This window comes from Molossus molossus, unplaced genomic scaffold (genome assembly GCF_014108415.1).
Source record: "Molossus molossus isolate mMolMol1 unplaced genomic scaffold, mMolMol1.p scaffold_m16_p_3, whole genome shotgun sequence".
Taxonomy (NCBI): domain Eukaryota; kingdom Metazoa; phylum Chordata; class Mammalia; order Chiroptera; family Molossidae; genus Molossus; species Molossus molossus.
The window spans coordinates 81732623-81757369 of NW_023425366.1; the positions used below are offsets into that span (position 1 = coordinate 81732623).

Genomic DNA, 24747 nt, shown 5'->3' on the forward strand with positions numbered 1-24747 from the left:
TGTCATTTCCTCAGAGAAATTGTTTTTGACTTCTCATGTCTTCCTTTTCCTGCTTGTTCCTGAACTTGATTAAATCTTTTGTTTTACCTCTTTAGCTCCCTGTGTTCTTCATAGCTCTTATCACAATGGTAATTAAGGAATTAATACTCTGTTTTTCACACACAATGAAAATTCCATAAGGGCAGACATTTGTCTGACAGCCTGTGCTCATTTTCTCCAACTTGCTGTATAGTGCCTAGCACTTAGTAAGCACTTAAATATTTGTTGAATGGATATGAGATTCTATAATGCAATATAAAGGGGGAAAAAAAGTTTTTGGATAGTCACTCTTATTGCTATATATAAAACTGTGTTAAGGAGACATTGCCAGTGGTGTCAATGGTAATCTTGGTATGAGTTGTTTGAGGGTGCATATAAAAATACTGTCACCTAGTGCAAAGTATGAGCCCATGTTTCCTTGAAAGACGTCGCCTTTACTGTTGTTCATTTTAGTCAGACACTCTACAAGTGTCTTTGGGAACTATAGTTCTAATGATTTCTTTAAAAATAAAAATCAATGATAAATTTCAGTATTTCAAATTTTTTGCTCTTCTTATTTACAGGAACTTTGCTTACATACCAAGCTCTTAGCTCCAGTTAATTGTCCTATTGCTGATTTCCTTATGAAAGCTCCTGAACCTCCACCAGCTTTAATTATAAGAAATGCTGTACAAATGCTTAAGGTTGGTGTCTTAATAATTTTATTTAACCTGACTATTTGAAATTAAAACCAAATGAGAACATATTTTAACTAATTTTGTACTTTAAAAATGTATCTTAATGATGTACCTTGAATAATACTGTTGTGGTAGTTGTAATAAAACAGTAGCTCTGTTTTATATATTTGAAGCAGAATATTTTTTTTGTGATCTGTGATAGCAAAACAGTTTATATTCATATTTCTTACAGATTTTTAGGTATGTTGCTTGCTTAAACAGTTTTTGGTTATGTCAGATTCTGTTTTATATCCTTTTATTTAGACAATAGATGCAATGGATGCATGGGAAGATCTCACTGAACTTGGATATCATTTGGCTGACTTGCCAGTAGAACCACATCTTGGTAAAATGGTCCTGTGTGCTGTTGTTTTAAAGTGTCTGGACCCCATCCTTACAATTGCTTGCACACTAGCTTATCGAGATCCTTTTGTCCTGCCAACTCAGGCCTCTCAAAAACGTGCAGCTATGCTTTGTAGGAAACGTTTCACTGCAGGAACATTCAGTGATCATATGGCACTTCTCAGAGCATTCCAGGTACTATCATTATTATTTCATTTCTGAAAATGTTGCTGGTTAAACATATTTCTGGAGCAAGTGTAAGAAATTAAAAAAACAGATATCCCATTAATTTTGTTTTGTTATAAAATCACATTTTATTAATAACCCAGAAAAATCTTTCTACTGTTACTATGTTAAAATTATCACAGTTTTTCTCTACTTCTTTTTTATTTTCTCTTTGTAGGAATATGTGTGTGTGTGTATATATATAGATGTGTGTGTGTGTATATATATATTTATTTATTTTTATTTATACTTGTATTTTTTGTATTATTATTTTTAAAAACATGTTTTTATTGATTTTTTAGAGAGGAAAGGAGAGAGATAGAAACATCAATGTGAGAGCCCAGCCAGTGTGACTCAGTGGTTGAGCATCAACCCATGCACCAAGAGGTTACCGGTTTGATTCCCGCTCAGGGCACATGCCCAGGTTGTGGGCCAGATCCCCAGTAGGGGGCATGCAGGAGGCAGCCAATCGATGTTCTCTCTCATTGATGTTTCTATCTCCTCCCTTCTTCTCTTTCTAAAATCAATAAAGAAAAAAAATTAAAAAAAAAAAGAAAAACATCTCTGAGAGAGAGAGAAAATCAATCGGCTGCCGCCTGCATGCCCCCTACTGGGGATCAAGCCCGAAACCTGGGCATGTGCCTTTATAGAGAATTGAACTCTGGGACCTCTCAGTCCATGGGGTGATGCTCAATCCACTGAGCCACACTGGCTAGGCTACTTGTATTTATTTTTAATACTCAAGTTTCTTTTAGTTATATCTTGGGCAAGGAATGCTCTTAAATTTTAGTTAATAAACATTGCATGTTATTTGAAATATATAGAACAAAGCTTGGAAGAAAATGATCTTGAATTTAATATATATATATATTTTTTACAGTACTTTTTTTGGTGTGCTCAAGATATTATGCTAAGAACTTAATTTTATAAAGCAATATAAAAAATTACTTAAAACCTATTAAGATAATAGTAGTGAGAAATTAAGGAAAGTGCTAAATGGGAAAGAAAAGATAAGGAAAGTGAGACTCTGAGGAAGGGAAATTATATATAATTTAGAAATTTAGATTCAGGAAAGTATATGTTATTTCTTGAAAAGGTAGACATGTTATTTAGCCTTAAATTCTTTTGAATGTAGTCTATGCATGTACATTAAAATTTTTTTTGTTTATGCAGAAAGTACTTTTTTCCAAGCATTTTCTTATAATACATACAATTTACAAAAATATTTACAAACTTTTTTTGTGAATATTATTGAACATTGGATAATGCAATTGCTATTAATTGAGTCTATTAGATATATATTATAACAGATCAGTTGAGTACCAGTAATTAGAGGGAGATTTGGAGAATTCCAGTTCATTCTTTGCTTTTTCCCCCAGCTCCTTGAAAAGCAGAAAGGATAGATAAATTACTGCTTTGGTCTATTAGTCATATTCCAAAACAAAATAACTCATTTTCAAAGAGGAGCTTTTTCATACTGCACATAGATGTTTTCTAGAAATCCCACTTTCCATTCTCAGACTGATTAGGAGGTTGATATAGAACTTATTTTTGGAGGAATAGAGGATTCTTAGATATAAATGGTGCTATTATGGCTTAGTTGAAAAACCTCTATATTTCTGTGGAGGAAAATTAGCAGCTGTATCTGAAAGGTAAATATATATATTTTTAAAATATGTTTTTATTGATTTTTAGAGAGCGAGGAAGGGAGAGGGAGAGAGAGATAGAAACATTGATGAGAGAGACACATTGATTGGCTGCCTCTTGCACGCCCCTCACTGGGAATCGAGCCTGAAACTTGGGCATGTGCTCTGACTGAGAATCAAACCAGTGACCTCTTGGTCCATGGGTTGATACTCAACCACTGAGCTCACTGGCTGGGCAAAGTAAATATTTTTACATAGCTGGTCATTTAGGTTACTTGATACTTAGTTCTCTCAATGAGATTTTATAAACTCAGTGACTTGCATAGCATTTGAGTATAAATGAACTAATGATAAATCACAAAGTCTTAGATTTTATGTTATTTATTCTTTTAATCCTTAGCCGAGGATATTTTTCTATTTATCTTCAGATAGAGTGGGAGGGAGGGAGAGAGAGAGAAACATCGATGTGAGAGAGACACATTGACTGGTTGCCTCTCGCATGACCCTGACCAGGGGCAGGGACGAACCGCCACTGAGGTACATGTTCTTGACTGGAATTGAACCCGCGATTCATTGGTCCACATGCAAACGCTCTAACAGCTGAGCCAAATCAGCCAGGGCAGATTTTATTTTCTATATTTAATTTTTAAATTATGTTTTTTTTAAAAATTGAGGTATAATTGATATGTAAGTTTCAGGTGTACAGCATAATGATAAAATACTTGAATGTTTTACAGAATGATCACCACAGTAAATCTAGTTAAAACCCATCATCACACAGTTATAATTTTTTCTCTTGTGATGAGAACTTTTAAGATCTGCTCTATAGATTTTTCCAAAGATTGTTTCACAATGTATACAAACATTGAATCACTATGTTGCATACCTGAAACTGATACAATGTTATATGTCAATTATATATCAATAAAAAAAAATTTATTTAAAGATCTGCTCTCTTAGCTATTTCCAAATATACAATATAGTGTTATCAACTATAGTCACCATGCTGTACATCCCCAGGGCTTAAACTTAATTTATAACTGGGTTTGTGTCTTTGACACCTTTACCCACTTTACCTACTGCAGCAACTACCAGTCTTTTCTCTGTATCTATGAGCTTGTTTTTGTTTTTTTTTTTCTTTTTTCTTTAAATAAAGTCTTGGATTTTATAAAATTATTAGAAGAAGGAGAATTGACCTTGAATGGTTAATGTAGTGGTTTTCAGTTACTTTACTGCCTAACTAAGAAGTGATTGGTAAATGTATTTTGTATAATTATATTTTTATAGGCATGGCAGAAAGCACGAAGTGATGGGTGGGAGCGAGCTTTTTGTGAGAAGAATTTTCTTTCACAGGCTACCATGGAAATAATCATAGGCATGAGAACTCAATTGCTCGGTCAACTTAGAGCATCAGGTAAACTTTTTCCCCAAATAACCTGTTTAAGCCACTGAGAGTACCTTGCACATATCTAATAGTATCTCTAGTGTTAGCTGATGCCATCTTATATTACTTTTATGATATTATCACATTGTGATATTCATGAACAGCTTTGTAGATTTCTATGTTACTTCAGCTTTTGTTTGTTGAAAAAAATTGATATTGTAAAAGTTGTAGTTGAGAAATACATGAATACCTTTTGATACTGTTGGAAGTGAGCAATTTATCATGTATTTGTTGGCAAAGATCAATTTAGATAGTACAATTGTTATATTTTATCACTATTAATAAATATTTTAACTCTATGAAATAGAAATTATAAAAATTTAAGTAGATTGATATGAATGTTGGCCTTCATATTTTTGGAACATAAAACAGGTAATCATTTGAAGGCACTTTGATTTTTTTAAAAATCCTCACCCGAGGATATTTTTCCATTTATTTTTAGAGAGAGAGAGAGAGAGAAAGAGAAAGAAACACCCATGTGAGAAGACACATCGATTGGTTGAGTCCCGCATGTTCCCGGCCAGGGCCGAGAATGAACTGAAACTGAGCTACATGCCCTTGACCAGAATCAAGCCTGTGACTCTTTGGTCCACAGGCCGACGCTGTAACCACTGAGCCAAACTGGTCAGGGCGATTTTATTTTAAAGAGAATGCCAATGTTGTTATTTTAGAATAGCTAATTTATTTTTGAGTAGCACAGTACATTGAAGAAATAGAACAAAAGTATCAGAACCTGGATTTACAGATTAGCTAAAGTGCCAAAGTAATACAAGGAATGAACCAGAAAATTTAGAGTTGTCTCAAATATGGGGAAATATGCAGGACTTGTGAAATTTAAGCTAGAATACTCTATATTTACTTGACTACCTCCAGTGTCTGTCATAACCAAAAAGTTATTAAATATCTGTCAGAAGAATGGTTTGGTTTTTAGCCATGATTTTAGTGTGTTTCAGACAGCAGCTTATGAAGAACTTGACTGTAGGATGTGTAATTTTTAAAAAGTTCCTAAGTCCTGAATGAATCTTCTACTTTCTTTAGCCTGAGCAAACATACACTTTCTTAGAACATCGATACTATATTTTAAACTAAATTTTATTATTTATTGTGTAATTTGAATATTATTAAACTTACATGGGTAATACAATTAAAAAAAGCAACACAAATTGAGAAGTATATTTTGAACAATAGGAAAAGTGGGTGTGGTTTTTTTCCTTTTCTAGGTTTTGTTAGAGCACGAGGTGGTGGTGACATTCGAGATGTTAACACAAATTCCGAGAATTGGGCTGTCGTTAAAGCTGCGTTGGTGGCAGGCATGTATCCTAATTTAGTCCATGTGGACAGAGAGAATTTAGTATTGACAGGGCCAAAGGAGAAAAAAGTACGGTTTCATCCCACTTCAGTTCTCAGTCAGCCTCAATATAAAAAGGTAAAACATTTTTAATGCTCTTAGGCCTAGAGAGGAAACTAATCTAATTTAGATAGTTGAAAAATCAATGAAAAGTGTTCCAATTACTGACCTGCTTTAAGAAATTAATTAGTTATATATGTATAATTCAGCTTTGGAACAAAATTTTGATTGAATCTTAGAGTTGGAAGAGTTAATGTGTTCAGTAATGAGGGCTTTTGTACAAACTACATGAGCAATGACTTGCTTTAATTTTTGCTTGGGTATACATCACCTATTTCATTGAGAGACTTTTTCCAGTTTAAAAGTACTGCCAGAAAATTAGGTGATGAACACCGTTAACAATTTTTAAATTTATTTTCCTAATAGATTCCTCCAGCCAATGGTCAAGCTGCAGCAATTCAGGCACTGCCCACAGATTGGCTTATTTATGATGAAATGACCAGAGCCCATAGAATAGCTAACATTAGATGTTGTTCAGCAGTGACACCTGTCACTGTATTGGTATTCTGTGGACCAGCGAGGTTGGCAAGTAATGCTCTTCAGGAATCTTCATCCTTTCGAGGTAAATGTATTATAAAGGAAATAAAAAGTTACTTGAAATGAAATTTTTTTGTTTTTACTAAACCAAACAAATTTTGAAATGACATAAACTTATTTAGTAGTAGCTCCCTTTTGATATATTAAGACTAATTAGAAAATACTGGAGCATGTTCTTGAAATTAATTTTTAAGGTAAGTTGATTGTGTATTTTTGGTTAATCTTGCTGATAGTTTGATTTTTCTCTTCCACTGAATTTAAATGATAGTTTAACATAAAAGGTATCTGTTTAAAGGAAATAATAAAGTCACCCATAATCTTATTACCCATATGAAACATTTTTTAATATTATGTATTTTTTGTATATATACATATTTTAAATAATTTACCAATACTGACATTGTATACTCTGCTGTTTTCTATGTACAGAATATAAAAACATTCAGAATATAAAAACATAATGGCTGCTAAATATTCTGTCACATTAAAGTGGCATAATGCATTTAAAATATTTCTTTACAGTTGGACATCTTGATTATTTCTAATTTTTTCCTATTTGGTGATTCAGCAAATATTTGTTGGGTAGCTATTATATGTCAGGTATTGTGGTAGGTATTGAGGATGTAATAGAAAACAAGATAGACAAGGTGTTTCTGTCCTTAGAAGTTTACATGGTTGTGGATGGTAGACATACAACAAAAAAGTAAGTGACTACTATGAAAGAAATAAAGAGAGCTGCCTCAGGGGTGAGTTTCTTTAGAAAGAAACCCTAGACAAGTTTCTCTGAGGAGATGTGATTTAAGCTGAGACCTAAAGTATGAGAAGAAGCCAGCCAGGTAAAGATACATAAATAAGTTGGCAAGGGCCAAGATTCTGCACTAAGAAATGATCTAGGAATTGACAGAAAGGTTATGTGATTGGAAACACAGTGATCAGGGAGAGAGTAGGGTAGGATAAGGTTTGAGTACTGATATTTTACTTAATTTTAATACAGTTTCATGATTTTATGTTTTTTTAAATCCTCACATGAGGGTATTTTTTCCATTTATCTTCAGATAGGTGGGAGGAAAGGAGGGGAGAGAGAGAGAAACATCAATGTGAGAGAGACACATTGACTGGTTGCCTCCCAGAGGACCCTGACCAGGGCCAAGGACCGAACCGCAACTGAGGTATGTGCCCTTGACTGGAATCGAACCTGTGATTCTTTGGTCTGCAGGCCTACACTCTAACTGCTGAGCCAAACTGACCAGAGCCCGTTTCATGACTTTAAAGCTATTAACCTTTTTTCTATCATATGTAATATAATCTTTTTTATTTTTTTTAGTTTTACATATTTTGAATTCTGTGGGGGTTTTTGTGTTTGTTTGTTTTTAATCCTCACCCGAGGACATGCTCAGAGAGAGAGGAAGGGAGAGAGTTAGAGTGAGAGAGAGAAACATCAGTGTGAGAGAGAAACATCAATAGGTGCTTTTTATACATGCCCCAATCTGAGATTGAACCACAACCCAGGTATATGCCCTGACTGGGAATTGAACTGCCCACCTTTTGGTGCACAGGGCCACTCTCAGTCAACTGAGCCATTCTGGCTGGACAAGTTGGTAGATTCAAATCGAATCATCTTTTCCTATACTGCTCACCTTTCCAACAATCAGGATACATTTCTATTACCCTCCCCCCCTCAAGTTTCATTCTTCCATGGACCTAAGTATTCTGTTTTTTTTTTTTCTTCTTTCTATAATATGATTTTTAAGATAATATTTTCAACCATGTTGAGCTGAGTGAGTCTGGTTTAAAGTGTAGATCTAATGTTTTTCCAAGTGATTTCCCCTCACCTGTACCAAAATAATACTTATATATCCTCTTTTAGAAAGCTTATATTGATTTCATACTACATTTGGCATTTTAAAACTTCTGCCCTTATATTTTTTAACATCTTATTCAATAGTTTTGATTCTTTAATAAGCTTTAGTATTTTATAGTGGAGGATCTACCTGTAACTCTTTGCTGCTTTTCTATTATTAAGCTGTTCTTTTATAATGTTACTATTTTTTTTTTTTTTTATGAATATTGAGTAGTCATCTTCTTGTAACTCTTTTTGCACCCCACAATTCTTTTGTGATTTTACTTTATTGTTTGCTTCCAGGAAATTTAGAATATTCTTCTGGTTAGCCATACCTTTTATTAAATTTCACAATATTCTTTTTATGGTAACTTTATAAAGGTTGGTTATATTCCTTAAGATGATTCGTAAGATGTTTGTTGCTGTTTTTGAATTACCATGGTGAATAGGTTCTCTTTCTCATTTTCCTATTGCTCTTGCTTAATAGGAACACTGCTGCAGACACTATATTTTATTTACTCTGTTGCTTTACTAAGCTCTTATTAATCCTTTAGATTCTCTAGCTCAAATTATATTACCTTCAGGTGGTAATACTTTGTTACCAAAATTTATTTATTTATTTATTTTTCAGGATTTTGGAAAACCATGTTAATGATCCACTATGTCTTTTTGAATTTGAAAGGTTTAAATTCTAAAGTGGTACTATTGATTATAATGTTAATTTTTTTTTGTGGTCTTCAGCAGTTTTAATATGATTACTGTTGCCCAAACAGTGTTACATTGTTTATTTTAAATAGCTAATATTTAAAAAAGCGAATATTTCGATAAAAATTATACACACATTGCTGTGTATGAACTGAGAAATATGCCCACTGCTTTGGATTCTGGCCAGAGAGATGTGATAGATACTTTGCTTGCACCCAGATCAAACGAACCAAGATAATTCATCATGACTGATGTCTTTTCTTGTTACTGTTTTTTTTTTTATTTATTTTAATTAATTAATTAATTATTTTTATCTTTATTGTTGCATGTATTGCAGATGTTCCTCATTTTTCCCCCATTGACCTCCTCCTCCCCACTCCTACCTTCCTCTCGCCTTTTCCCACACTGTTGTCTGTATCAATTAGTTATACATATAAGTTCTTTAGTTTATTTCTTCCCATCCCCTAACCCCCTTCTCTTTGAGGTTTGTCAGTCTAGCAACCAATTTGTTCTTCTTAATCCCTTCACCTTTTTCATCCATTCCCCCAACCCTCCCATATGGCAACCAACAAAATGTTCTCTGTATCTATAAGAATGTTTCTGTTCTGCCTGTTCATTTTGTTTGTAGATTCCATTGCCGATAGATATGTATTCATTGCCATTTGGTTTGTTCATATATTTTATCTTTTTCTTCAAAAAGACCCTTCAACATTCTATATAATAACGGATTGGTGGTGATGAACTCCTTTAATTTTTTCTTGTCTGGGAAACTCTTTATATGGCCATTGATTCTAAATGACAGCTTTGCAGGATAGAGTGATCTTGGTTGTAAGTTCTTGTGTTTCATCACTCTAAATATTTCTTGCCACTCTCTTCTGGCCTGCAAAGTTTTTGAGAAATCAGCTGACAGTCTTATGGGAACTCCCTTGTAAGCAATTAACTGCTTTTCTCTTGCTGCTTTTAAGATTCTCTCTTTGTCTTGAACCTTTTGCATTTTGATGATGATGTGTCTTGGTGTGGGCCTCTTGGGGTTCATCTTGTTTGGGACTCTGTGCTTCCTGGACTTGTATGTCTGTTTCCTTCACCAAGTTAGGAAAGTTTTCTGCCATTATTGTTTCAAATAGGTTTTCGACTTCTTGCTCTCTCTCTTCTCCTTCTGGCACTCCCAAGATGCGAATGTTGGCATGCTTGAAGTTGTCCCAGAGGCTCCTTACACTATCCTCATTTTTTTTGGATTCTTTTTTCTTTTTGCTGTTCTGATTGGGTGTTTTTTGCTTCCTTATATTCCAAATCGATGGTTTGCTTCTTGGATTTACGTACTCTACTATTGAAGCTGTGTAAATTATTCTTTATTTCAGTTAATGCCTCCATCATTTCTGACTGGTCCTTTTTTTATGCTCTTGAGGCCCTCACTAAGTTTATTGAGCATCCTTATAAGCAGTATTTTGAACTCAGCATCTGTTAGGTTGCTTATCTCCATTTCTCTTAGTTCTTTTCCTGGGGTTTTGTTCTGTTCTTTCATTTGGGACCTGTTTCTTTGTCTCCTCATTTTGATTGTCTCCCTGTGTTTGTTTCAGTGTATTACTTAACGAGAGGTATGGGGCTATCTGAGACCAGATGCTGCTTGTTTGAAAGAATTTAGGAAAACCTGAAGCGGGATCCCAGACAGGCCAATCCTATGGTTAAGCAACTGGAACAGCTTGGGTGGGCCTGAAAGTTGGGTGGGGCGGAACCCCAGGGAATCACTAGGGAGGGGCAACCAGTGTGAGCTAGGTTGCTGGAGTCCCAGAAATGAGGGCTGTCTGCCGCTCCAGGGAAGGGCTCACCAAAGGAACAAAGGCCTCCAACAGCATGTCTGTCCTGAAGAAGGCCACCTCTCCAGCCCTCGCTCCAGTGCCAAACAGCTCAGTTCTTCCCTGTATGCCTCTGGTGCCCCTCGAGCTGCCTCCCCTCCAAGCCTAGAGGGAGCAAGTCCGAGTTAAGTCTGTGCACGGGCCCTTTAAGAGGAGATGCCTGGGGCTCCAGCCACCTCAGCCTCCCTGAGCCTCAGTTCCTGCTGGTTTTTCCAGCCAGAATTTATGGGGACTTCTCTTCCTGGCACTGGAACCCTGAGCGGGATGCCTGGTGTGGGATGGGGACCCCTCAGTCCTCAGGGAGGACCTTCCCAGCCGAGGTGTCCTACTGATTTTTATCTGCCACATGTGGGTGTGGGACCAGCCTGTCCGCCTCTGCCCCTCCTACCAGTGTCGATGCCGCTGCTTCTTTAATTCCGTAGTTGTAGGACTTCCATTCAGCTTGATTTCAGGCAGTTCTGAATGATGGTTGTTCTGTAGTTTAGTTTTAACTTTGATGTCAATTTTTGTTTTTAACAAATTATTTTATTTGTTGAATTAAGAAAGAATTGTTGTTTTTAAAATTTTTTTTTTCTTTATTGATTTTTAGAGAGAGGGGAAAGGAGAGAGAGAGAGAAGCATCGATGAGAGAGAACACTGACTGGCCGCCTCCTGCATGCCCCACATTGGGGATTAGGCCCACAACCTGGGCATGTGCCCTGACTGGGAATTGAACCCTTTTGGTGCATTGGGCAACGCTCAACCACTGAGCCATACCAGCTGGGCATGTTCTACTTTTAATGTTTTGAAAAATGTTTTGAATTTATTAAATAGCTTTTGAGCATTTGCTCATATAATCAGAATTTGTTTTGCTTATTCATGTGGTATATATGTTTTTTTGATGGAACTATCATCATACTGTTCTAAGGGTAAAACTTTGTGGACGAAAGATAATTTATTGCAGTGCTAGATATTTTGCTAGCACTTACCAAAAGTGTTATAATTATGTTCATTTGTGAGGCTGACATGTAGAGTTTGTGTGGTGTGTACATGTGCACATATAGGTATTTTTCAGTTTTAGGTTTTGTTACATTTTAGGGTTAGGTTTAGATTTCCTTCACTAAAGGAACTAGCCATTATATGATTTCTTGAAAGTTTAAAGACTTGATTTCTTTATTAAATAGTCTGAGTTTTTCTATTTCTTATTCTTTCAGTTTTTAGTAATTGTTCTTTCAGTTTGTTTTGTTGAAAAGAAAAAATTAATTTGAAGGTTTCAAGTTTATTTTCATATAATTATGCATACTGTATCTTTTTTAGCTTAAAACATTTTGTATCCATTTTTATAATTGTATTCTCAGTTCAGATTTTGTAGTTAGATTTGTGCTTTTTTCTACCTTTACTAAATTTATAACCTATTAGCTTTTAAGGAACTGGATTATAAGTTTAATTATTAATAACATGTTGTCTTAGCTAATATATCAATATTTTGTTTACTGTTTTTATTCCTTTATGTTCTTTGTTTTCTTCTTCATCTAGTTATTTAAATATTATGTTTTGATTTTTAATTTCTTGTCATTTTTGTTTTGTTTTGTTATACTATGATAAGAGATTGTAGTCTTTACAATTCCTTTTTTCCCCCTCCTTTTAAATATTGCAATTTAATTTGTGACCTGTGGGGTTTAGAGATCTCCCCACACAAATTATTAGTATATCAGGAGGATTTGTGTAAATATGGAGTATCTATATTTACTTACTTTTTTTTTGCTATCATATAAGATGGTAAAAGTGAAATTTTTTCTTTCAATATTTGAACAGCGGATGGTATTCCTAATGACAGTAGTGATAGTGAAATGGAAGATAGAACTACTGCTAATTTGGCAGCTTTGAAACTTGATGAGTGGCTCAATTTCAAACTAGAGCCTGAGGTAAGTTGCTTTTTAGTAATGTGATAAATATCAGTCATTCAGTTAGTATGAATTGGTAAACAATGTAATGAATATTATATTTATAGTATTGGGTTCTAATACTAAGAACGTGAGGGTCAGTATTTATACATGGTAATATTTGAGTATTCCTGTGTACATAAGGAAATACTGAGCATTGGGTACACAAGAACTCCCTTTATTTTGTATAACTATTTCTAAGAGAAAGATAATGCATTCATTCTGTTTTCTCTTTTCACATATCTCTGAAATTGGGAAAGAGGAATCTTTCTTTTCAAATTAAAACATTTTCTTGACAAAACCTTTCCTTGATTTCATCTCCTTTTTTGTTTTGTTTTGGCAGCTAATCTGTGAATAGTCAACACTGGCTAGATTTACTTCTTTACCATTCATTCATTTATCACTTCAGCTGACTGCAGTCTCACTTGCATATCCACCAGCTTGTCACTTCACTAAAATTACACTTGTTGAGACCTACATTGTCCTCCATGTTGTCAAAGCCAGGCTGCGTCCTTGACAAATTTGACCTCTCATTTTGGGCAGTATTGTCCATACCCTTCTTTTTCTAATTCTGTCTTTCCCATTCTTTCTCCTCACCCCTGCCCCCACTTCTTTATTACCAGTTACTGTGACATTATTATCTCTGCTGATTCTTTATTCTAGAGAGGTCATTTCTTCTTAGGTTCTTTTGCTGACTCTTCTGTATGTGTGTGTGCCTTAAATGTTAGATGCTCTCAAGTACTCTGTGCTTTATACTCTGTTGTTTCACTATCTCCGCAGACAGTTTGAAGGGACTTTACCTCTACATGTAGATTTAGTAACCATTTATGCATTGATGACTACCAAGTTTATGTCTAGCTTTTGTCTTTCTCTGGACCTATGAATCCAGCTGCCTTCTGGACATCATTATTTTGATGTTGCACAGGCATTAAAATAAAATGAATGGAATTAAGTATATTTTTTTGTTTACCCTGCTATTGTTTTTCCATATCAATAACACTCTACCACATATTGTACAGTGTCTTTCTCATTAACTGTTTTATTTGATTTTGTGCCTCAACTATGGCAAATAAATTTTATTTCATGTAACAAAAAGAATGAAATTAATAGTAAATTATATGAAATGTAAAGCTTGTTCTTTGGAAACATTCTCAGACCTTAACTAATGAACAGATAGGTGTCTTGCAAGTATCTATTTAAACTGAGAAAACTGTTTTATTATAGGCTGCCAGTTTATTGCTGCAGCTCAGACAGAAGTGGCACAGCTTATTTTTACGCCGAATGAGAGCTCCATCTAAACCGTGGTCTCAAGTTGATGAAGCTACCATTAGAGCAATTATAGCTGCTTTAAGCACTGAAGAACAGTCTGCAGGTTTACAACAACCCTCTGGGATTGGACAAAGGCCAAGGCCTATGTCTTCGGAAGAACTTCCTTTGGCATCATCTTGGAGGTCAAATAATAGTAGGAAAAGTTCCGCAGATACTGAATTTTCTGATGAGTCTACTACTGCAGAAAGGTAAATTAATAACTTGAAACAGGAGACATTTTCTCCAGGAAAAGAAATTATTTATTATTGAATTATGTGCTTTTATAATATTTAGAAATTACATCCTTACAATGTAAGATACACAAAGAGGTCATTATAAAATGGGAAGAGATTTTTAAATTTTATTTTATTATTTTTTTTATCCTCACCCGAGGACATTTTTGCATCTATCTTTAGATAGAGCCAGAGGGAGAGAGGGAGGAAGAGAGAGAGAAACATCGATGTGAGAGAGACACATCGAGTGGCGGCCACCCAATGACCCCAGCTGGGGCTGGGGACAAACTGCAACTGAGGTACGTGCCCTTAGCGGGAACCGAACCTGGGACTCTCTGGTCCGTGGGCCGATGTTCCAACTGCTGAGCCAAACTGGCCAGGGTGAGATTTTTCCTTTTAAAACAAAATTCTTGCTCTGGCCGGTTTGGCTCAGCGGTTAGAGCGTCAGCCTGCGGTCCAGAGAGACCCGGGTTCGGTTTCCGCTAAGGGCATGTACCTTGGTTGCAGTTTGTCCCCAGCCCTGGTTGAGTCACGTGGGAGGCAGCCACTCCATGTGTCCCTTTCATGTCGATGTTTCTCTTTCTCCTTCCCTCTCCTTCCCACTCTATCTGAACAAAAAATGGAAAAATGTCCTCGGGTGAGGATAAAAAAAAAAAAAAGCAAAAAAACCCATAATTCTTGTAAGTCTTATGATAATATGAAGGAATTCAGGCTGCTGGTATGTGAGCTATTTAATAAGGAATCTTTTTGTTAGGAAAAACTCAAAATGTTTAAGAATCCACAAATTTAGAGTCTGTTAAAAAGATAGCAACATTTTTTTTTATTATATATTTTAGTTGATATATGTCAAGTGGTGTCTTTCCTAAATACCCTGTAGCAAGAAGTATTTGCTATAGCCATTTAAAAGAACAGCCTACCACAAATATTGCATAGATATCAATATTGCTGACGAGTATTCCTACAGAAAAATTATTCATTCATTCAGTCAGTGACACATTGAATACCTCTTGTTCTTGGTGAGAGGGATATAGCAAAGTACAAAACAGAAAAGATCTCTTTCTTCAGAGAATTTCCATTTTATTGAGGAGAGGCATATAATGAATAAGTAAACACATTTATTGTGATAAAATTTGTTTCAGTTTAACCAAATTCTTTTATTCTCTCTGGCATTTAGCAATTAGATGTGATTATTATTTATTTTATGATTGTCAATAATAAGAAAGCTCTTACTGAATTATTTATCCAAAAATGTATTGGTATAATATATGATAGTGGTTATAATGAGTCATTGGCTATGATTCAGAAATATTTCTTGTAAACACATTTAGTAGAATCAAATACATGTTTCTTTTTATTAGTTAGAAAAAATTTTGCCTTTGACGCTAGTTTTGGCAATATTGGTGGAACATCTCTGTATTAAGAATGTGATTTCACCCTGGCCCATTTGGCTCAGTGGTTAGAGCATCGGCCCGCGGACCAATGAATTGTGGGTTTGATTCCGTTCGGTCAAGGGCACGTACCTTTGTTGCGGTTTGTCCCTAGCCCTGGTCGGGTCATGCGAGAGGCAGCCAGTCTATGTGGCTCTGTCACATCAATGTTTCTGTCTGTCTTCCTCCCTCCCACTCTATCTAATGATAAATAGAAAAATAACTTTGGGTGAGAAAAAAATAAAGAATATGATTTCACTGGTAAAAAAATGAAAACAAAGATATGTGATGCTTTTATTGTTTTTCAAGGATCAGATGGGGATTTTAGTACCTTCTTTTGATCATATTTTGCATATTCATTAAAGCACAAAAGCTCTATTAGTTTAGACTCCAGTGAAAGAGGAATAATACATACTGGTTTCCAAGTTCTTCAAATATTAAAATTTAGGAATAATTTATCCAGTTGCCAAGAAAACCATATAATGTGTGCACCTGAACCTTTCTGATGTAGACCCTTCTGAGCTAGAGGAGAATAGTAAAAAGCACATTTTCTACTTAGACACCCCCCACTTTTTGAAAAGATTGTTCTAAAAGCTTATTTGAACAGTGAATATTTAGAATGTGCAAATACATTTCCATAGAAATTTTTATGTGGTCTTGTTATTCCTACACCCATCTATAAAAAGCCTGTTAGATTCATAGCGACTGTGTGTGTGTGTGTGTGTGTGTGTGTGTGTGTGTATAAAGGCATATGTATTATGTGTGTGCCTATATTCACACACAGGCATACATGTACACATACATTTTTCAGTAAAAGCTTCCTTTTTCCTTTATAAAGTAACACATGCTTATTTGATAAAATTTGGAAATAGAGAAGGAAATCAGAATTATAAAGTATAATATTAGTTATACTTAGAAACTGATTGTCTTATAAATTCATATGTTCACCTGTGATACTAGGATTAAGCATTTTCATTTCCTTACAAGTTGGAGACTAACATTTCTCATTCTGTTATGTTTTGAACAACAGGATATAGAATTTTATCTACTTTCAGACTTTTGGTAGAATTAATGGATAATGCCTAGAGTTGATGTATCTTGGTGAAGATTAGAATGAGGACTCTTAGGAATATTTATTTTTGAAGAGAGAAGTTCTAATCTTTGTGGGATTACCTCTTAGAGAAAAGGTGTTTATAGTTAGACTTTTCACTCTGGGATGGCAAATATGTAGATTAGGTAATTTAAAAAATAAAAGCATACTTTTTTTTGTCAGTGAATTTTATTTATTTTTAATATAACAAAAATATTCTTTGATGAATACAAAAATAGTCACATAGTCTGTTTGCTTATATTTTTTCTTTAATCCTCACCTAAGGATATGCTTTTTGATTTTTTTTTTTTTTAGAGAGAGAGGAAGGGAGAGAGAGAAACATCGATGTGAGAGAGAGACATAGACATCAGTGTGAGACAGCATATCAATTGGTTGGCTTCCGTATGCACTCTGACCTGGGATTGAACCTGTAACATAGGTATGTGCCCTGACTAGTAATCAAATCCACAGCCTTTTAGTATATGGGACAGTGCTCCAACCAACTAAACCATACTGGCCAAGGTTGTTTATATTTTCAATTAATTCTCTTTAGCTCTACATTTGAAGCTTTGTACATTCTGCACCTTAACCTTAAAATATCCTTCATTCTATAAAGTCTTTACCTTAAAGCGTACTTTGAATTGAAAATATTTAACAATAGTTTAAGAAACTATTAATACAAATTGCTCATGTCCCTTCCTAAAGTTAAACCAATGTGTTTTTTTTCCCTTGTAATTTTCAAATAATAATTTAATGGCAAAAAAATAAGTGTTTTTTTCTGTAAGAAAAACGAGTTTTAGATCAGAACTCTTTGTTTCTCTTAAATGAAAATTTAGGTGGAAAGATTTATGGGAATACTTTGTTTCTACTTGAATGAAATTTTTTGAGAAAGCCAAATATGAGAGAGAAAAAAAGCTAAAATAAAGTTCAGAGTAAAATATCAATTTGAAAATCACAAAAGTAGATACTTATTTCTATTGAAAATTCCATTTTCATTTTAATAAGGTTTTATTCTCATTAAGTTCTGTCATCTAATTTTCATGTCAGTTAGGTACCAGGTTAAGAATGATGGAATTTTGGAAGTTTTAAATAAATAATTCACTGAACTTCAGTTCATGAGAGAGAAAAACCTGAAAAGTTAATTTTTATACTCCTTATCAAGTGTTAATGACTCATATATGCATTTATTATATTTTTATTAATATCTTTAAGTTTTAGCTATTTTATTTCATTTGTGAAACAATCTATTTTTAAATTTTATTTTATTTTTTAAAATTTATTTTTTCTTTATTGATTTTAGGAGAGAGGAAGTGAGAGGGAGAGAGATAGAAACATCAATGAGAGAGAACATTGATTGGCCACCTCCTGGATGCCCCCCACTGGGGATTGGGCCCACAACCTGGGCGTAAGTCCTGACCAGGAATTGAACCGGCGACCTCTTGGTGCACGGGTCGATGCTCAACCACTGAATAACACTGGCTGGACAAACAATCCTTGCTCTAAGATATTTATTGAAATGGAACAAATTGTGGGCATAGCTATTTCAACTTGTCTTGAAGACAGAACTTCCAAGACTCTGTGGAAACTTATTATTGAACATTTACCCGTTTTTGTTTTAAATTTATTTATTATAAATATTGTTAAACACAGCAAAGTAAATGATATACCATAATGAATTCCATGGCCCGGATTCAACAGTTACCAAGATTTTCACCTACTTGTTATATGCACCGAAATATTTTTCTCTTTTGCTTTCTTTTTTTGTTTACATATTTCAAAATAAATACCATACATCCTGTCATTTTACCCTTTCATATTTAAATATACATCTCTTAATGCTACAGGCTTTTTTCCACCCTACATAATAAACATTTAGCCCTGGCCAGTTTGGCTTGGCAGTTAGAGCGTTGGCCTGTGGACCAATGAGTTGCTGGTTTGATTCCGGTCAAGGGTACGTACTTGGGTTGTGGTTCGTCCCCAGCCCTGGTGGGGTCGTGAAGGAGGCAACCAGTCGATGTGGCCCTATCACATCAAGGTTTCTCTGTGTGTGTCTCTCTCTCTCCCTCCCTCCCACTCTATCTGATAATAAGTAGAAGAGTATCCTCAGGTGAGGAGTAAAAAATAAAAATTCAATTATCAATCCCAATAAAATGATAATTTCCCCAGTTCTCTATAGATTTATTTTAATTAGCATCCAGGGAGGACTTACGCATTATATTAGGGTGTTATGTTTCTTGAGTGTCTTGTGATCTAGAGCAGTTCCTCTCTGTTAACTTTTTTTAAGAAACTAGGTCAGTGGTACTGTGAGATGTACAGCAGGTCCTTGAATAACATCATTTCATTCAAAGTGTTTTATTGTAATGTTGATGAGATGCCATAGTAACTTAACTCTTGTTTATGTCAATTAGCCTATGGTAAAATTGGTTTCATTATACATCATTTTGCTTAAAGTCTCAGAACCTATTGAGTTATTATACTGTACCACATTCTGGATTTGTCTCTTTATTTCTTCCTGGCATTATTATTGCTATACCCTAAGTATTTCATGTAAACTGGTGGTTAGCTCTCAGTGCTTGATTAGATCCAGTATTTGGTTGAGAATATTTTATAGGTCGTGCTGTCAACTTTATAGTACATGACTTTAGAAAGTACTCAGCTTTAAAAAAAAAAATATCTGGTTGTTCCACAAAGACATATACTTTTTAAGCTCAGATAAATTAAGAGTCTTGCCCAGGATCACATACCTAGTATTAGTACTGTCCTAGAAATCTATCCTGACTCTAGTCCAGTATTATTTCCACTTTAGCTTCCTGTAATTTTTAGTATAATTTAAAAATCTATTTTACTTTTCTCTAAGGTATTCTATAAAAGTGGAAGGGAAGTGGAGTGGGTGATATTTTTGTAAGGGCCATTGGCTTAGATATAGTTAAATGTTATAATGTTAAAAGACATTAAATATCAACATAAAATATAATTATTAAAGCCCTCTCCTATACCATCATAAAAGAGGTTAGGAATTTTGTAAGGGAAATAATACTTGAGTAATTGTTAATGTTAAGTTAAAGACTTTTATAGATCGTTTTAAACGTATTTTTGCCTGTTTTTGTAAAATGTACCCTAATAGTCTGTTTTTTAACTTCCAAATGTAATAGAAGAATGAAATTGCCTTTTTAAAAAATGTTCTATCAACTATAATATCCTTGAAACTTTGGTTTGAAATGTCATCTGCTTTGTATTATGAACTTATATATAACTTACATATAATGGGTTGTCTTTGCTTCTTCCTTCTCTCTCAAGAGTATTGATGAAATCTCCATCTCCAGCAGTACACCCACCTCAAAAGTACAAAGATAGAGGAATTTTACATCCTAAACGAAGCACTGATGACCGATCAGATCAGACTTCTGTGAAATCTACAGAAGAGTACCCAAGTCCTTGTGCTAGTCCTTCTCCTCCATCCTCAGGAAAGGTAGAGTATCTAAAAGTCGATATAGCAAGGAACAGATTTGTAGCATATCTAATATTACATATTTAAACAAAATTATAAACCATTTATTTTTAGTTACTAATTGTGGGCTCTGTTCTAGATATATATTGAAGCTGGCAAACTTAAAACACCTTGAGTAAATTTTTTAGTTTTTTTTGCTTGTGAAATTTTCCTAGTTATTACCATCTTGGTGTGTTTTTAAACTAACATCATTCAGTGATGGCATGTAGCTGGGCAGTTCATTATTTCGTTTTTATATCTGTAGAACATTTTTTGTTAAATAACAAGACGATTGGTTATCTTAATTTTGGTTTATAATTTCAGAATTGAAAATAATGTTTTTTTTTCAATTGTTAATTGATTTTATCAATTCAATACATATACTGTAAACAAGACAGGACAGGGTTAGGAAGATAGGAAATTTTGATAGGGAATTGAGAACTATGTATGTTTCAAAAATTTGTGATATGAATGATTTCAAATGTTTAGAATATGCTTACTTTTACTTTCCTGCATTTTTAGTACCTGAGTAAGTATTTGATTAGGGTTATTGACTGTACTGTATGTTGTGTTCTGGTGAAAAATGTCTGCTGAAACGTGTTTTTTAAATAAGAGGAAAAGAAATGTTTTTGCCTATTTACATTCTTAGGTTTAGGGTTTTTTATTTTTACATACCTTTATTAAGGTATAATTTACACACAATAAAATATACTTATTTGACCTGTGCAATTCAGTGAATTTTGAAAAATATATATAATAATGTAACTATACCAGTCATATACAGAGCAACACTCCTGGCAGCCACTGAACTGCTATCTGTCCCTAGAGTTTTGCCTTTTCTGGAATTTTCTGTAAATGGAATCATGTATGTTGCTTTTGTAATTGGCTTATTTCACTTTTGAAATTCATTCATATATTTTTTTTTTTTTATCCTCACCCGAGGACACTTTTCCATTTTTTTGTACAGATAGAGTGGGAGGACGAGAGAGGAAGGGAGAGAGAGTGAGAAACATCGACGTGAAGGGACACATCAAGTGGCTGCCACCCGCACGACCAACCAGGGCCGGGGACAAACTGCAACCGAAGTACGTGCCCTTAGCGGGAACTGAACCCGGTCTCTCCGGACCGCAGGCCAACGCACTAACCACCTGAGCCAAACTGGCCAGGGCTCGTAAGAGGTTTTTAAATTATATTCTGGATACAAGCCTTAATTATATATGTTCTGAAATTTTTTTCTAACAGTGCTTGCATTTTTATTTTCCTAAATGTCTTTTGAAGAGAAAATGTTTCAAATTTTGATGAAGTCCATTTTATTTTTTTATTTAAAAAACTTTTTTTTCCTTAATTGATTTTGGAGAGAATGGAAGTCAGAGGGAGAGAGAGATGGAAACATTGAAGAGAGAGAACATCGATTGGCCTCCTCCTGCATGCCCCCCACTGGGGATCAGGCCCACAACCTGAGCATGTGTCCTGACCGGGAATTGAACCAGCGACCTCTTGGTGCATGGGTTGACTGAGCCACACTGGCCGGACTGATGAAGTCCATTTTAATCTATGTTTTTTATTTGGTTCCATCTATTTTTCTATTATGGCTCATATTTTTTATGTCCTGAGAAATCTCTGTCTGATCCAAGATTACTTTACTCCTACATTTTTTAAAAAAAATTTTATAGTTGGACCTCTTATATTTTAGATATATGATCTATTGTAAGTTAATTTTTATTTACAGGATAAGTAGGTCAAGGGTAATTTTTTTGGCATTTGTGCAATTCTTTCAGTAACATATGTTGAAAAGATTTTCCTTTTTCCATTGAATGATTTTGGCACCTTTGTCAAAAAGCAATTGACCATAAATATGTGATCTATTTACTGGACTCTGTTCTGTTTCATTGATCTGCATACTTCTCTTTTGCCAATGCTATGGTGACTTGATTATAGTAGCTGTATAGTAGGTCTTGAAATCAGTTAATGTTATTTCTCTAACTGTTCTTCCTTTTTTTTTTTTAATCCTCACTCAAGGACACTTCTATTGTTTTTCAAATAGAGTGGGAGGGAGGGAAAGAGAAAGATCGATGTGAGAGAGGGAGACATCAGTTGGTTGCCTCCTGCATGACCCCAATCAGGGCCAGGGATTGAACTGCAACTGAGGTACGTGCCCCTGACTGGCAGTCGAACCCATGACCCTTTTGTTGGCAGGCTGACACTCTAACTGCTGAGCCAAACCGGCCAGGCTACTAAGTATTTTATATTTTTGATGCAGTTTTTTTTTTTTTTTAAGTTTTAATTTTCACTTTTCACTATTAGCATAAAGAAATACATTTGATTTTTGTATATTTACCCTATATCCCATGATCTTACTTCACTTACTATTTCTATTAGCTTTTTATGTTTTTTCTCAGGGCTTTCTTCATGGATAATTATGTCATCTGTTAATAAATGTTTTTTACTTTCTAATGTGGATGCTGATTATTTCTTTTCTTGCCTTTATTCTTTGACTAGAACTTCCAGTAATGTTTAGTAAAAGTGTTGAGAACAGACATCTTTGCCTTGACCTTAGAGGGAAAGAAAGCCTTAATTAAATCTTTCACCATTTACCATGATATTAACTGTGAGATTTTATCTTTTGGATTTAGTTTACTGAAAGGGTTTATTATGAATAAGCATTGAATTATGTTCAGTGCTATTTTAAGAAACATCTATTGAAATGATAACAATTCTTTCTTTTGGTCTATTTTTATAGTGAATTTCATTGATTTGATTGTCTAATGTTTATACCTCACTTGGTCATAGTGTAATACTTTCAAAATATTGCTGGATTTAATTTTGCTCAGTCAAAATATTTGTTAAGTGAGGGATCTTTGTTCATTAGGGATATTTTATAGTTCTTTTTTCTTGTGTTATCCTTTTAGGTTTTAGTGTCAGTAGTGCTGGCCTCAAAAGATCAGTAGAGAAGTGCACCTTCTATATCAATATTTTGGAAGAATGTGTAGATTTGGCATTATTTCTAGTTTAAATGTTTGATAAAATTCACGAGTGAAGCCATTTTTAGCTTTCTCTAGTGTATCTTGAATTAGTATTATGCCACTTTCTGTATAGTTTAAGAACCATGCAACAGTGTACGTTTATTTTACCCTTCAGTCCTTTGTGTTATTGGTTTCATAAATTTTATTTCTACATACATTATAAAGGCCACACTGTATTATTTTTTTTTACTTACATAGTCAATTATCTTTTACCAAAATACAGAAAAATATTTTTTATATACTAAATATTTGTTATTTCCTGTGCTTTTTATTCTTTTGTGTTGATGAAAATTTCTATCTTGGATCATTTACTTCTGCCTAAAAACCTTTGTATAACATTTCTTCTAGTACAGATCATCTGGAAATGAATTTTTAAAGCTTTCATCTGGTCTTTTTTGCTTTTATTTTCATAAGATTTTTTTTTTTTATCCTTACCCGAGGACATTTTTCCATTTTTTGTTCAGACAGAGTGGGAGGAAGAGGGAGGGAGAGAGGGGGGGGGGGAGAGAGAGAGAGAGAGAGAGAGAGAGAGAGAGAGAGAGAGAGAGAGAAAGAGAGAAAGAGAAACATCGACGTGAAAGGGACAGATCGAGTGGCTGCCACCTGAATGACCAACCAGGGCCGGGGACAAACTGCAACCAAGGTACAAGCCCTTAGCAGGAACCGAACCTGGGTCTCTCTGGACCTCAGGCCGACGCTCTAACTGCTGAGCCAAACTGGCCAGGGCCATAAGATATTTTTATTGTGTATATAGATTGACAGTTGTTTACTTTCATTACTATAAAGATGTCATGTCATTATATTTTCTAATTCACATAGTTTCTGATGGGAAGTTTGCTATCATTGCTATCTTTGTTTCTCTGTATATATCTCTTTTTCCTCTAGCTATTTTTTCTGTTTTAATCCTCACCTGAGGGTATTTTTATTGATTTTAGAGAGAGAAACATTGATCAGTTGCCTTCCATATGTGCCCCGACTGGGGATCAAACCTGCAATCTAGGTGTGTGCCCTGACCAGGAATCAAACCTGCAACCTTTTTGGTATACAGGACGATGCTCAACCCAACTGAGCCACCTGACTGGGCCTTCTAGTTGTTTTTAAGATTTTTTTTTTACCACTTGTTTTTAGCAGTTTGATTTTTATATGAGTTGGTCTGGTTCTCCTTCTGTTTCTTCTTTAGTTTGTGTATTTATAGTTTCCATCAATTTTGGAAAATTTAAGACCATTATTTCTTTACTTATTTTTTATCTCATCTCTCCCTTCTTCTTTCTGGGATCCTGGATATACAAATCTAAGAGCACTTGATATTGTTCCACTGGTCACTGATGCTCTTATTACTATTTTTTCAGTCATTATTATGTCTTTGCTTCATTTGAGATAGTTTCTGTTGCTATATCTTTAAGTTCGTTCACTGATATTTTTATTTGTAGTGTCTTATCTACTGTGTATTCTTTCTGGTGTATTTTCACTTCAAATACTATGCATTCATCTCTGGAGCACCC

General features: G+C 34.5%; 1 protein-coding gene across 7 annotated transcripts in view; it reads left to right on the plus strand.

Annotated features, from left to right (window-relative positions):
• The window catches only part of YTHDC2 (YTH domain containing 2), a 78184-nt gene that overhangs the window by 49169 nt on the left and 4268 nt on the right, over positions 1–24747 (plus strand). For 4 of the 7 annotated variants that reach the window (XM_036278975.1, XM_036278978.1, XM_036278977.1 and 1 more), the window contains 8 exons: positions 603–722; positions 1020–1292; positions 4256–4382; positions 5633–5838; positions 6187–6382; positions 12550–12659; positions 13902–14194; positions 20033–20204. In XM_036278975.1, coding sequence (XP_036134868.1) covers positions 603–722; positions 1020–1292; positions 4256–4382; positions 5633–5838; positions 6187–6382; positions 12550–12659; positions 13902–14194; positions 20033–20204 — 1497 coding nt within the window. Of the gene's footprint in view, positions 1–602; positions 723–1019; positions 1293–4255; positions 4383–5632; positions 5839–6186; positions 6383–12549; positions 12660–13901; positions 14195–17050; positions 17154–20032; positions 20205–24747 lie in introns of those variants that run through there. The other 3 variants (XM_036278976.1, XM_036278980.1, XM_036278982.1) reach the window with 3 other exon arrangements.